At 45.3% G+C, this 13,543-nt stretch overlaps 1 protein-coding gene across 3 annotated transcripts in view; it reads left to right on the forward strand.

The window, feature by feature from the left end:
- The window catches only part of TNRC6A (trinucleotide repeat containing adaptor 6A), a 44,659-nt gene that overhangs the window by 27,068 nt on the left and 4,048 nt on the right, over positions 1-13,543 (forward strand). For 2 of the 3 annotated variants that reach the window (XM_082292431.1, XM_082292432.1), the window contains 15 exons: positions 50-2,638; positions 3,438-3,602; positions 3,760-3,935; positions 4,095-4,175; positions 4,615-4,666; positions 5,733-5,875; positions 6,542-6,679; positions 6,899-7,027; positions 7,114-7,191; positions 7,445-7,655; positions 10,308-10,439; positions 11,890-12,048; positions 12,404-12,544; positions 13,129-13,236; positions 13,451-13,543. The exon at positions 13,451-13,543 is cut by the window's right edge and continues 129 nt beyond it. In XM_082292431.1, coding sequence (XP_082148557.1) covers positions 50-2,638; positions 3,438-3,602; positions 3,760-3,935; positions 4,095-4,175; positions 4,615-4,666; positions 5,733-5,875; positions 6,542-6,679; positions 6,899-7,027; positions 7,114-7,191; positions 7,445-7,655; positions 10,308-10,439; positions 11,890-12,048; positions 12,404-12,544; positions 13,129-13,236; positions 13,451-13,543 — 4,395 coding nt within the window. Of the gene's footprint in view, positions 1-49; positions 2,639-3,437; positions 3,603-3,759; positions 3,936-4,094; positions 4,176-4,614; positions 4,667-5,732; positions 5,876-6,222; positions 6,370-6,541; positions 6,680-6,898; positions 7,028-7,113; positions 7,192-7,444; positions 7,656-10,307; positions 10,440-11,889; positions 12,049-12,403; positions 12,545-13,128; positions 13,237-13,450 lie in introns of all 3 variants that reach the window. The other variant, XM_082292433.1, reaches the window with a different exon arrangement.

Below are 13,543 nucleotides of genomic sequence, written 5' to 3' on the forward strand. Positions count from 1 at the left end.
TAATACTAAACTCATAATAATGCTCTTGGGCTTTCCTTCTTCATTTTAGATCTGAACCACAGTGGTCTAGGATCCCATTATGAAAATTCTCACTGGGGACCAGTCTCTTCAAATAGTGACGCCAGCACAAACTGGGATAAAGTTATCGTAGACGGCTCTGACAAAGAAGCATGGCCATCAATCACTGGCAGTGACCCAGAGCTGACTTCAGAATGTATGGACACTGACTCTGCCTCCAGCTCTGGGTCGGAGCGGAACCTCGTTATCATGGCTTCAGGGAGCACAGGCGGAGAAAGCGATGGCATTCGCAATGGCATCGGACATGGGTCTCAGAATAAGTTTGTGGTTGGTAGCAACAGCAATAATGTGGGCAATGGAAGTATTAATGGGCCGTGGGGGTTATCCCATGGATCCATAATAAGCACATGTCAAGTTTCTGTGGATGCTCCTGACAGCAAATCTGAAAGTAGCAACAATAGAATGAATGCTTGGGGCACCATAAACTCTTCATCAAATGGAGGGTTAAATCCAAGCACTTTGAATTCAAATGGCAACCATGGTGCCTGGTCCGTGTTGGAGAACAGTGGACATGCCCTGAAAGGGTCCGTGGGGAGTGGGAGTCCTGGCACAAGCATTCAGTGCAGTACCATAGGTCAGATGGCCAACAGCCAGAGTATTAACTCGAAAGTGGGTGGCTCGGCCCACGGTTCCTGGGGAAGCCTTCAGGAAAGTTGTGATTCTGAAGTAAATGGTACAAGGAATGTTTCATTCAGTGGGCAACCTCAAAACCTTAACACTGAAATGAATGGACCAAATAACACTACTAACTTTATGACCTCTAGTTTACCAAACTCTGCTGGTTCGGTGCAGATGAACGAACTGCCCAACACTGCAGGGCCCGGGGCCTGGCGCGTGAGCACAATGAATCATTCTCAGATTCAGGCCTCTCCAGTGGCAAATGGCACTTCCATCTCTCACCTGAGCAACGGTGAGGCCAAAACTGGCGGCTCTTATGGTACTACCTGGGGTGCCTATGGTTCTAGTTACTCTGGAGACAAATGTCCAGGCCCAAACAGCCAAGCTAATGGTGACACTGTGAATGCAACTCTAATGCAGCCGGGCGGGAGCGGGCCTGGCAGCACTAACTTTCAAATCAACGGGAATAAAGGCGGAGGGGTGTGGGAGGCAGGGACAGTCAACTCCCAGAATGTGCCGTGGGGAAACGGGAATGGTGCGAGTGCTGGCGGGAGCAGAAGAGGATGGGGCAACCCTGCACAAAACACTGGCACCAACATTTCCAACGGGGAATGGAGCAAACTGCCTAGCAATCAGCATTCCAATGAAGGTGTGAATGGAAACAGCAGGAAGTTTACAAATGGATGGAAGTCTACTGAGGAGGATGATCTCAACAGCCAGAGTTCTGCTGCCTCCCAGATGGCTGAGCAGAGCAGCACATGGGCCAAAACAGGTACGGGGGACAGCGAGGGGAGCTCAGAGAGCACCGGGTGCCATGAAGACAGAGCAGCTGTGGAAGGCCAGAACCGAGAGAGGAGGAAAGTTGACCAGCACACATTACTCCAAAGCATAGTGAACAGAACTGACTTAGATCCACGTGTCCTTTCCAACTCTGGTTGGGGACAGACTCCAATCAAACAGAACACTGCCTGGGATACTGAAACATCACCGAGGGGTGAAAGAAAAACTGACAATGGGACAGAGGCCTGGGGGGGTTCTGTGACACAGACTTCCAGCTCAGGGGGGTGTGTGGATAGACCTAGCCCTAATAATAACGATACCTCATCTGTATCGGGGTGGGGAGATCCAAAGTCTGCTACAAGGTGGGGAGACTCCAAAGGGTCAAACAGCCAGGGGGGGTGGGAAGAAGATTCTGCTGCTACAGTAATGGTCAAGAGCAATCAATCATGGGGAAGTGGCAAAGAGGAAAAGTCATCCTGGAATGACACACCGAAGATGAAGCAGGGATGGGGAGATGGACAGAAGGCCAGCCAGGGTTGGGCAGTGTCTGCTGGTGATAGCTGGGGTGAAAACTCTAGAAGTAACCATTGGGGTGAGGCAAAGAAATCCAGTTCCGGAGGTAGCAACAGCGACAGGTCCGTGTCTGGTTGGAATGAGCCAGGTAAATCTAATTCTGTTACTTGGGGAGGCAATAATGCAACCCCAAACAACTCTTCAGGATGGGATGAGCCTGCAAAGTCTAATCAGAACCAGGGCTGGGGAGACCCTCCGAAATCCAATCAGCCTCAAGTCTGGGGGGACTCGTCGAAGCCAGTCAATTCTCCTGAGTGGAACAAACAAGATGTTGGCTCTTGGGGAGCCCCGTCTGCCGCGAACAAACCCCCAGGGTCTGGCTGGCTGGGGGGGCCAATGCCAGCCCCAGCAAAGGAGGAAGAGCCCACAGGCTGGGAGGAGCCATCCCCCGAATCCATACGCCGTAAAATGGAGATTGATGATGGAACTTCTGCTTGGGGTGATCCAAGCAAATACAACTACAAAAATGTGAATATGTGGAATAAAAATGTCCCAAACAGTAGCAGCAGTTCAGACCAGCAAGCACAGGTACATCCGCAGCTACTGTCTTCAAGTGCCATGTCTAGCAAGGAGAGCAGTTCGGGTTCTGGTAAGCCTGGCTTTTACCCAAATTTATGTTTTCTATTGATTACAAAGCACTTTCTTAGTCTTGCTTTATAGAACAGTATTTTAGTTTCAAAATGGAAAGGGCAAAGTGGCAGTGAAGTACATTTTCTGTTTATTAAAGAAATGAACAGCATTGCTCACAGTGCTTTTGTACAGATTGGAAGATCTGTTCGAGTTTTAAATAACTGCAATAATAAGGGCTAAACGGCTCTGCTTGAGTTCTGGGGAGTGGGAACACAGGAAATACTTAAAATAGTGTCTGAGGATTGGAATTATTTTTCTAAATCATTCTAAACCAGCTAAACTTTTATTTTGCCAATGAGCCCTCAAAAAAAGGTGTTGAGCTTCTGCAGGACAGAATGAAGGGTGGTGGGTTTATAAGGGTTTGGGATCAAACTTTCTGGTCTTGTAGCTTCATGAGCAGTGAATAACGATTTTGGAGGGGAACTTAATGGGGCATAAAAAGTATTTTGTGCTCTGTCTCTTTTTCCACTCCCAGATGGGGTCACCTAGATATAACAAGCAGCTCTTAGCTTAATATTTTAGAAATTTGTATTATCAGAATGTAATTCTGTAAATACAAAATTTGTATTTTTGTGATTACTTCTATTTATGGAACAGCTTGCAGTTTAAATAATGACCCTCACACAAAGTGGAAATATGTGCTCACGTGCTTTTTACTGTATGTTCAGGATCTAGAAAAGGCAAAACACTTGAGTCTCTTTAGGTAGCTTTAAAATCCTGTTCAAAACTGTGCCAATAACTCGCCCTGCTTTGCAAAGGTTGGGGAGAGCCTTCTACTCCAGCCACTACTGTAGATAACGGGACTTCAGCGTGGGGTAAGCCCATGGACACTGGTACGAGCTGGGGAGAGCCCGTCAGCGATGCAGGAGGCACCTCTGGTTGGGGAAACGCTTCTCTTGGGCAGCAGCCTCCAAATAAACCTGGTGAGTGCTCTCAGTGTGTTTGAGAAGGGTGAAATACCTCTGTGAAGGCCTCATGTTTTTGAGGGGTTTTTACCTTGCAGTAGGCATCGAGCTGTTTGGTGTGAAGGGCAGCAGCTGCTACTGAAATGTTCGTGTGCTGGGTTTTTTTCACAACCAGGGCCTAAATCTATGCAAGATAGTTGGTGTGGAGATGATATGCCATTGACTGGCAGTCGTCAGACCAGCTGGGAGGAAGAGGAGGATGTTGAGATTGGAATGTGGAACAGCAGTTCCTCACAAGAAGCTAACCCATCGTTAAACTGGCCACCCTACATGAAAAAGATGCCCACAAAGGTGAGGAGCAGCTCGGGGCAAGGCTTGATGTCATTTCTGAAAGCTAAGTCAGAAGGGATTACTGGACTTACACATTACACTTTAATTTTCATTCTTAACACTTTGTGATGTAATTGAAGTGGGATCTGAGTATCACAGGAATTCCTTTCTGTTTTTAAGGGAATAATGAAAGGTGGAAATAAGCAAGATGAAACATGGATCAATCCATTCATTAAGCAATTCACAAATCTCAGTTTTTCAGTAAGTATTTGCCTTTGTCTGGCTTTGCTGCCTTTCCACAGGGCTTGTTATAATACACACACATTGAAGTGCTCAGCTGCCAAGTGTTCATTTTCATCGTGGTTTTCTTTTTACTTGTGTTTGTCTCCCTTCTGTCACCCATCCCTTTCCTGTGCATTCTCATTACAAAAAGACCTCTGTATTGATGGAAAGGGGTTTTGTAACCACCACCCAGGTATTCATGCCATAGCCTAATGCTTTACTGCATTTACGTAGGAGTTCTGGTGAGGGAACCTGTTCTTGAGTGGATAGCAACGGAAGGGAGGAAATGCTTTAAAATAGCATCTGATTGTCTCGATTTTTCTTTCTTGCAGTTTTGAATTGTAATAGTGTGTAGGAATCTTTGTTTTATCTTAAAAATGCTATTATTAAATAATTGTGATTTATTTTATTATTTCAGAGAGAATCACCAGAAGAAACCATACAGAGCAATAAGATGGACATGTCTGGAGGTAAGAGCAGCAGAACCGAGCTGGGCTTTATTGCTTTTCCTTCCAGACTCTCTTTTACCTTATATCCTTCTGTAAATTACATTTTAAAAATTATATATAGTGTATATCTATAGCTATATATAGTTAAGTATATATTTCCCTAAAGAAAAGGAATGTCCTTGGAGAGAAAAGTATTTGTGTGTGTGAGTAATGTTGTGCACAGAATCACCTGGTTGCTATAGGAATATTGGCCATGTATCAAACTAAGCTTATTCCTATTTCTATATGTTAAAATGACATGAGAGAATGTTTTCAGAGTGTGGTGGGTTTGTTTCTTGTAATATAAATATCTTGATTGCCCTCTGGGCACCTCCACTGAGTATAAACAGAAACGTACCAAATCCCACACTCGCTCACTGGGTTCATTCTTAGAAGCATGTGTTCATTTCTAAGAACTAAATTAATACTGAAATTTAGAAACGTTTAAACCTGAGTGTAAAATGACTTGGGAGCAGTTATAGTTTATTTGAATCCATTCACTGTTACAATTTCTTTAGCAAATAAAAGATAGTATAATTCTTTAATGCATTAATAACAGTATACTATGATGATAGAATGTTTAACTAAAACTAATTGCAGCATTGTAGTTTTTAGTGTAGTTACTCTCCCCTTGTTCCACTTCAAAATTGGGTATTTTCACTTTGGGGCTCATTATCTGTTGGGTAAAGGAATTGTTCTTTGAGTTTTAGATTTCAATATTAATGGCAAGCCTGATACTTAAATTATTGCAAGTTGAAGCAATTATACATTCTTGGTTTTAAGAGACAGCTGAGGGTAATATTTGTGTGAAGCCTTGCAAAATCTATTGGTGCCGATTCCATGTCTCCAGTTGTCTGTAGCCATTGGTACACAGGATTTCCTTTCCCTTTCCAGTAAAACCCAGAGAGTCCAAAGCTAAACTGATGTTTGTTTTATGAGTGTCCTGCCCGAGAGCAGTGTCAGGTCACTCTTCACAAGGCTGGTGTTGGTGTGGCTGAAGGCTGAAGGACTGGTGGGTGTTGCAGCCGCCTGTCTGTGCCATCCCCAGGGTTACTGCAGGACAAGCGGATGGAGATGGACAAGCACGGCCTGGGCGTGGGAGATTACAATCGTGTGGTTGGCAAAGGCCCTGGTTCTCGTCCCCAAATTCCCAAAGAGTCTTCCATGGATCGCGGTCCTTACTTCGATAAGGTCAGTTGGTGCCTTACGGGGGGACACTGCTGAACTCCTTCAACTCTTGTTCTGAGCAGTTACCTGTGTGCTCCTGAGCTTTCTGCAGGTAGTGCAGGGGGGACTGAGGGCTGTCTGGTTAATCCATAAGATATGGTCTGTTCTTTTTAACTCACTGATACATCGTACTAAGCACTTTCTGTAGCCCTTTGCGGTGCCGATGACTAACCTGATCTCTTTTGTTTTCTGCCTATTTTCCTGCTGGTGCTGGACTGTCCTGTGACTCTTCCCTTCTGCTCCTGCAATGGTTTCTCCCTTCTGCTTGCTTGCTGGCTGGTTGTTGCACCTCGTTTTGTCTGTCCCATCAGGATGGCATTGTAGCAGACGAGTCCCAAAACATGCAGTTTATGTCCAATCAAAACATGAAGCTTCCCCCTTCAAATAATGCACTACCTAACCAAGCCCTGGGCTCCCTAACAGGGCTGGGTATGCAAAGCTTGAATTCTGTTAGACAGGTAAGGCTGTGTGCATATCCTTGGCATGTTACTTGACAGCATTTAATACCTTTTGATATAACGTTGTAGCTGCCTGTGTGATTCATTCATGTTTAACTTGAAATTGCAATGTGTGGGGTGGGAGAAGCAGCAGAAGAGGTTTATTGTCACTGACTGCCCATCCTTTCCCCAGAATGGCAATCCCAGTGTGTTTGGTGTTGGGAATATAGCAGCACAGCCCAGGAGCATGCAGCAGCCTCCAGCACAACCTCTTAATTCATCTCAGCCTAATCCACGTGCTCAAGTGCCTCCTCCATTACTATCCCCTCAGGTAAGTGATACAGAAAACACACTGTGTATAAACTATCTAAATGCTGCTTAAGAAAATTGTTCCTTGTTTGTTGGTGTTGCTGACATTTATTCTGTAAATATTTGGGAAGATATTGGCTTGATGAAACCAGGCATTTGTTGACCTGAGGTTATAGTATTCTACATATTCTGGACTGAGTAAACCTGTTAACAGCCAGTCACTCTTGGCCCTGTGTTGCAGGTTCCAGTATCATTACTGAAGTATGCACCAAACAGCGGTGGCCTGAGCCCACTTTTTGGCCCACAACAGGTAGCCATGTTGAATCAACTGTCCCAGTTAAACCAGCTTTCTCAGATCTCCCAGTTACAGGTAAGATAGCCACTGGTTGCTCGGTGTGGTGTGTGAGCCTGGTGTCACTGTCCCTGTTCCTAAACCCCTCACGCCCTGTCTCGCAGCGGCTGTTGGCTCAGCAGCAGAAGGCTCAGCCTCAGAGGAGCATGCCTTCTGGGGGTCGGCAGCAGCAGGAGCAGCAGGTAAAGAAACATCTTAAATTTCACTTCTCAAACTCTCCTTGTAACTGTTTTTCATCCTGAGCTGCATTTCTTGCTGTGGCTTGTATTGAAGTGTGCAGGGGTGGACAGAGTTTGACAGGCTTTAGAGGAGGGACTGAGTACTGGGGTTTGGCTGTGCAGGATGCACAGAGTACAAAGGTGCATTTCGTTCTCTTTCTTACAACATGGAAAAGCTTTTGCCCATTGATGTTGTAACGGCTCTGTTTTTTTTAAGGGTCGATCTCTTAGTATGCAGCAACAGATGATGCAACAGTCCCGTCAGCTTGATCCAAACCTGTTAATGAAGCAGCAAACTCCACCCTCTCAACAGCAGTCACTCCATCAGCCCTCCATGAAATCCTTCCTTGAGAATGTCATACCCCACGCTACTCCTGAGCTGCAGAAAGGGCCGTCACCAATCAATGCTTTCAGCAGCTTCCCTATAGGTGGGTCCCCTGCAGTCGGTCAGTGCTTGTGTGACACACAGCTTTTCCCCTTGCCTCCTCCTGGAAAATGACTGTAACCCTGTCAGCACTTCCCATTTTAGTGGAAGTAGTAATTCTGTGTGGGGTTCACCCAGTTACCCTTGTTCACTGAAGAACTTTTCCCCAAGTACACTCATTCCTGGTGAGTGTCCGTGTCTCAGTGCAGAATACTTACAGTCCTAAGGAGTGACAGGCTCCTTATAGTGCTCCTTTTGTCCCCTGGATTCCCTGGGTGATACAAAGTCCTGATTCCTGGACCTAAAGGACTTCAAGAAGTAGAATCATGCAGAGAATCCATTGATGTAGACACATTTCTTGGGATTTCAAAAATGCTTTCAGTGGCTCTGAAATTGCAAAGGTAGAACAAACTGTCGCCTTGCCTGTTAGTGGTTTTGTCCAGGAAAGAAAGCTTTTGGCTTTGCATTTTTAAAGAATTGTTGTCTCATTTCATGCAAAATGTCTGAACATTTATAAACACAAACATCTCCTGTTTCTTTCTCCCTATGTTTTCAGGCTTCTGTCCAATTTCTACTTCAGAAATTCCAGGCTTGTATATTTTCTTCTTACTTTAGGTCCCTTTTTAATGCTATCTTACTACAACTGTTTACCACTTACCTCTGTTCCTTACCCCCATTTTTTTCCTCCCCTTCATTTTTGCTTTTCTTCTCTTTTATTCTATTTGGGTCATTTCTGTTGGGCTGATTTCCTTTGCATTCTCATTGGCTTTTGCAGAGAAGTTTGTTTCCTAGACATGCAGCTGAAGTCCCTGTGCTTGCAGGCAGAGTGGCAGTGGCCGGGACAGTGCCACACCAGGGATGGCATGTGGCCAGCCTCAAGTCCAGGCTGCTGCTTCAGAGCTGCTGGTGATGATTGGCATCAGTGTCCAGTTCTGCTTTCATTCCACGGGCAAAGCATACAAAGAAGTTGTTTAGCTATTGGAGACACTGTGTTAGTTCTAAGGAAAGGCATATTTCACTTTCTCGCCAAACTCTGTGCTGAGGGATGCATCCTGCCCAGATCAGACTCCTTTGTGTTTCATTCCTTGAGCTGGAATTGCTGTATAATGTTCCATAGCTGCTTTCTCATATGAATCGTGGCCACGTCTCAGGAGCCTGCAGTACATGTAAGGTTGCTTTGAGATCCCTCGGGAATCTGCCACAGTGTACACAGGAATTCTTTGGGGTCCTTCTGTACAGTGATACAAGCACACAAAGCCATACTTGGTCCTCACATAAAGGCTTAAGGGTAGGAACAGCATGTCCTGTTTCCAGTCCAGGGAAGGGATTTGTCAGGATTCACTAGATACTCACCCAAAGCAGAGATTGGGGGGGGCCAGAGCATCCTTCTCTCTCCCTGACCAGTTCTGCAGTCACATCCCAATTCATTATAGAATTAAGTATTTCTAATAATAAAAATAACCTTTATCTGGCAAATAGTGAATATAACCGAACAATATAAAGTCTTCCACAGTAGGATATGAAAAATTACTTCTGGGAAGAGTATTTAAATTATGGATTATGTCCAAGGACTGGTGTCCATCGCTCAGCCCACACATCTCCCGTACAGAGCTGTGCCAGAGCTGTGCCTGCTGGGGGCTGGCATTGGCCTGGTCACAGATTTGCCCCTCTGCCAGCTTGGGGTCTTTCTAACACTACTCTCAGAAGTCTGGCCTCTGCAGCTGCTCCAGAGGTAGAAGGAAGGTTACTGTGGTGCAGAGTTACTGCTCTGACAACAGCAAAATGCCAGAGGGAGGTGTCAGAAACAGGATCAGTTGGACTTCTCCCTTTTTTATGTTTGAGCTGTTGATAGTTGTATTTCTTAAAACTCCATCCTGTTCCAAGCACTTTTCATGAGGCTTTTCAAGGGGAAGGTTTTCTGGCACCAACTCTTGCTCATGCCTTTAAGAAAAACAAACAAAAACCCCTCAAAAAATAAACCAGTTTCTTTATGGCTGTGGATGTCCACTTAGGAGCAAGAGGAAGCCCTTGTTTCCAGTGCTGAAGGAAGGTGTTTCTAGGAGACATTTGAGAAGTTCCCTATTTGTCTCTGGCCTCAAGTTAAACCATTGTAGTAGTTTGTTTTCAGAAAAGAAGTAAATAGATCTGAAGGGCTGGAAAAGTACCCTGGTAGAGTTCTGAGTTCAAGATTCTTACAGACTTAGAAAGGGAGCAGGCATGCCAAGGGCACATTGTCCAAGCCCAGAAGAGCTGGTTCTCCCAAGTATTTGAGTTGATTTGGGTTGGCATTGTCTTGATTTTCTGGCAGAGAAACATTTGGAAGTACAGAACACAGCTACAGCAAGTCAAGACAAGTTCTGTTTGCCCCGTATTTTAGGTATTTACATTTTAGTTTCTCTTAATTTCCTAATGTCTTCTTTCACTGATATTTTTGCATGAGGACATGAGCTGAGAACTTGGGAGGGCTTTGCATTGCTCAGCTTAGCTTCTGTGTGCAGGGTTCCCTGGTTTAAGTGCTAGAATTTTCCTCGGAACCAGAGACTTGGAAGCATGACGTAACCATAGTAATGTGCTCTTCAGTGCTTTCTGGGACAGCAGTGGTGATGAGCAGAAGGACAAGTTTAGTCTGTATCTCATAAGCTGTGTGTGCTTTCAGGAATGAACTCAAACTTGAATGTAAACCTGGATATGAGCAGTATTAAAGAGCCACAATCTCGGCTGAGGAAATGGACTACAGTCGACAGCATTTCTGTGAACACATCCTTAGATCAAAACTCCAGCAAACATGGTATGTTCAGCATGGCCTTGAGCAGCACTTGATGTGGCACATCAGACTGTGAGGTTCTGGGTGTCAGGTGCAGGTTTGCAGTGATTGGGCTGTGGTTATAGCTCCTGTGTCGCTGTAGCTGTCACAGTTTGTATTGTGTTGTCTGTGCCAACTTGCTGATTGTCTACCACAGCAGCCACAGCTTTGCTGACTGTGCTCACACAGTGATCTTGTGATTAGATTAGTAGAAACATTCAACAGAATTCTTTTTTTAACCAGACTTTTCTATAAGTGTGACTGTTGCTACTAAGTTTACCTTAATCTCCAGTGGGATGCTTCATATATTTTTAAGCCAAAAGCTCGGTTTTCAAGTTTTCTCTCGCACTCTCCTGTATGATCTCCTTCTGTCCTAAGGTGATTTTGGGGGATTTGCCACATTCTGGACATGGCTGACATTTATACTGACAGGTTTTGGTTATGAATGTCTGTGTTTGCATTCTAAAAGTGGGGAGAGCTTAAAAGGGCTAGACTTGGTACCATTGCTGTCCTTAGTTTTACAGGAGGTGAACTTGGTTGCTTTGTGTTTCATTCCAGTAATCAAGATTCATATGACATTTCAACTGTTTCAGTTGCTTGAAATCTCATCCAGTTAAAATTTGAGTCTATAGCCCAAGATTCTGTGTCTAAAGATAGTTATAAATGTCCCCGGTCTCCTGTTACTGTTCAGTCTCAGATTGTTGGGGTATTTTTAGGTGCATCAGCTGCTTTGCTGCTCTGAGCTGCCTCTGCTGCCGTGGCCTGTAGTGGCCATTCCCTGCAACTGGCCTGCTGAACCCATCCCACTGTTGCCACAGGCAGTGGTGGTGTTGTTTTAGCTGCAGGTGATGTTTTCTGACCAGAGCTAGGAATTTCTGTATCACATGGAATCCCTGGTTCCCTCAGAACTGTAGCAGAACTGGATTTGCTCTCTGATAACTTTTAAACCATTCCTTGCTCTGTCTCCAGGGATTTTTTAAATCAATTTTTTTGCCTCCCAAGAATAGAAATAGAATCTACAGAGTTTTGCAGTAGCTAAAGATCCTTCACATGTTGTAGCTATTTCTTTCATGAGCTCTCCCACCACAGAATCTTGTTAGTCAAGTGGGGTCCCACAGAATGCTCTTACCCTCTGGAATCAGTACTTCAGCTGAATACATGTTACTTTGAATATATGTACTGTTTTAGTGAAGGGATTTCATGGGACATTATTCTCACAGTTTTCTCTTGAATTACTCAGATACATTTCATTTTGAGTTACACACTCCTGTATGATCTCCAGTATAACTTGGCATCACAAGAGGACAGTGTGCTGTTACATATTTCATGACTGATTTACAAGGGCATGATTTCATATATATTTATATAGGGATATAAAAACCGACCATGAAAAATATTTGACTCCTCTGTTGTTTTTTGTTTTTTTTTTAATCAGGTGCTATTTCAAGTGGTTTTAGGCTGGAAGATTCTCCGTTTGTTCCTTACGACTTTATGAACAGCAGTAATTCGCCAGCCAGTCCTCCCGGATCCATTGGGGACGGCTGGCCCCGTGCCAAATCGCCTAATGGCTCTAGCAGTGTTAACTGGCCCCCAGGTACAGCCCCTGCCCTCCCCTCCCTCCCCACCCTGCGCGCGTCAGGCGGTTCCGCTGCGTTTGTCCTGGATTCCCGGAGTGTTGCACGTGGAGTGGGCAGGACCCAGCCTGCAGAAGGGCACCAAGGGTGTTCTCAGCAGATGGAAATGGAGAGCAGGAGTTCTACTGTACACAGAGAAGTGTTATCTGCCAGAGAAACCAGAAATGAAATTAATAGAGTGAAGGCTAAATCGAGTAAATTAAATGCTTAAAAGGTTTTGGATTTTCAGTTATTAGGAGATGTATTGTTTAGACAGCTCTTTCCTTTTAAAAAATATAGTCAAAATAAGCTTCTTTCCTGCATCTGTATTCCTAGAGTTTCGCCCTGGTGAGCCATGGAAAGGTTATCCAAACATCGACCCCGAAACTGACCCTTACGTCACTCCTGGCAGTGTCATAAACAATCTCTCAATTAATACTGTGCGGGAAGTTGACCACCTCAGGGACAGGAACAGTGGTATGCTCAGCTTGCCTGGGGAATTGTGTGTAACCTTCCCTCAGCCACACAGACACTGCTGTCGTGGAGATGTTTACTGCTTGCTCCCCTCCTGGTTTATCCCTTGTGTTTGCTCCTTGCTCCTCTCCTGGATATTCCCCTGTGTTTGCTCCTTGCTGCCCTCGTGGTTGTCCCTTGTGTTGTGGATTTGGGATGTGTTTGCAGCTTGCTCCTCTCCTGGTTTATCCCTCGTGTTGTGCCTGTCACAGCTGCCAAGCTCATCCTTGGCTCAGCTCTGCTGCTGATGCAGTGCAGGAGCTGTCCCAGGAATGTGGGCTGTGCTCTGCATCCTGATGTCAGCTGTGCACACCCGGGTGTTTGGGAGCAGCAGAACCTTGGCAGCCCAGCCATGCAGGCATGCTGGGCCTGTGCTCTCCGGGTGCTCCTGCTGCCACCGTGTGTCCGTGGGTTGAGGATGGGCACTGAGGGGTGCATGTCCCTCCCCTGAGTGTGCAGGCGTGTTCAGGCTGGAGTACAGCCAAGCCTATTAATCCTACTGCATTTGTGACATGGTGTGCTGTGTCTGACTCTTGTCTTTGTTGCAGGGTCATCCTCATCTTTGAACACCACGCTGCCTTCAACTAGTGCCTGGTCATCCATTCGTGCCTCCAACTACAATGTTTCCCTCAGCAGTACAGCACAAAGCACTTCAGGTGATGTCTGCTTGAATTGCTCTGGTTCCTTCCCCTGCACACACTCCGAGAGGATCCTAGATGTTAATAACCATAGTGCTGATGTCTCATCAGTGTGGTAACTTGACTGATTTCAAAGCAGCTATTTTGATTTTACTCTAATTCAGCAGCTTTGCTTTGCAACAAGGTGATGGTTGCAGCAAGAGTGATTGTGGTTGTCTTTTGTGTCTTCTAGTAGCCAGAAACAGTGATTCCAAATCAACATGGTCTCCTGGATCAGTCACTAACACCTCTCTGGCTCATGAGCTGTGGAAGGTCCCTTTGCCAC

The sequence above is a fragment of the Coloeus monedula genome, assembly GCF_965178545.1.
Source record: "Coloeus monedula genome assembly, chromosome: 16".
Lineage (NCBI taxonomy): Eukaryota > Metazoa > Chordata > Aves > Passeriformes > Corvidae > Coloeus > Coloeus monedula.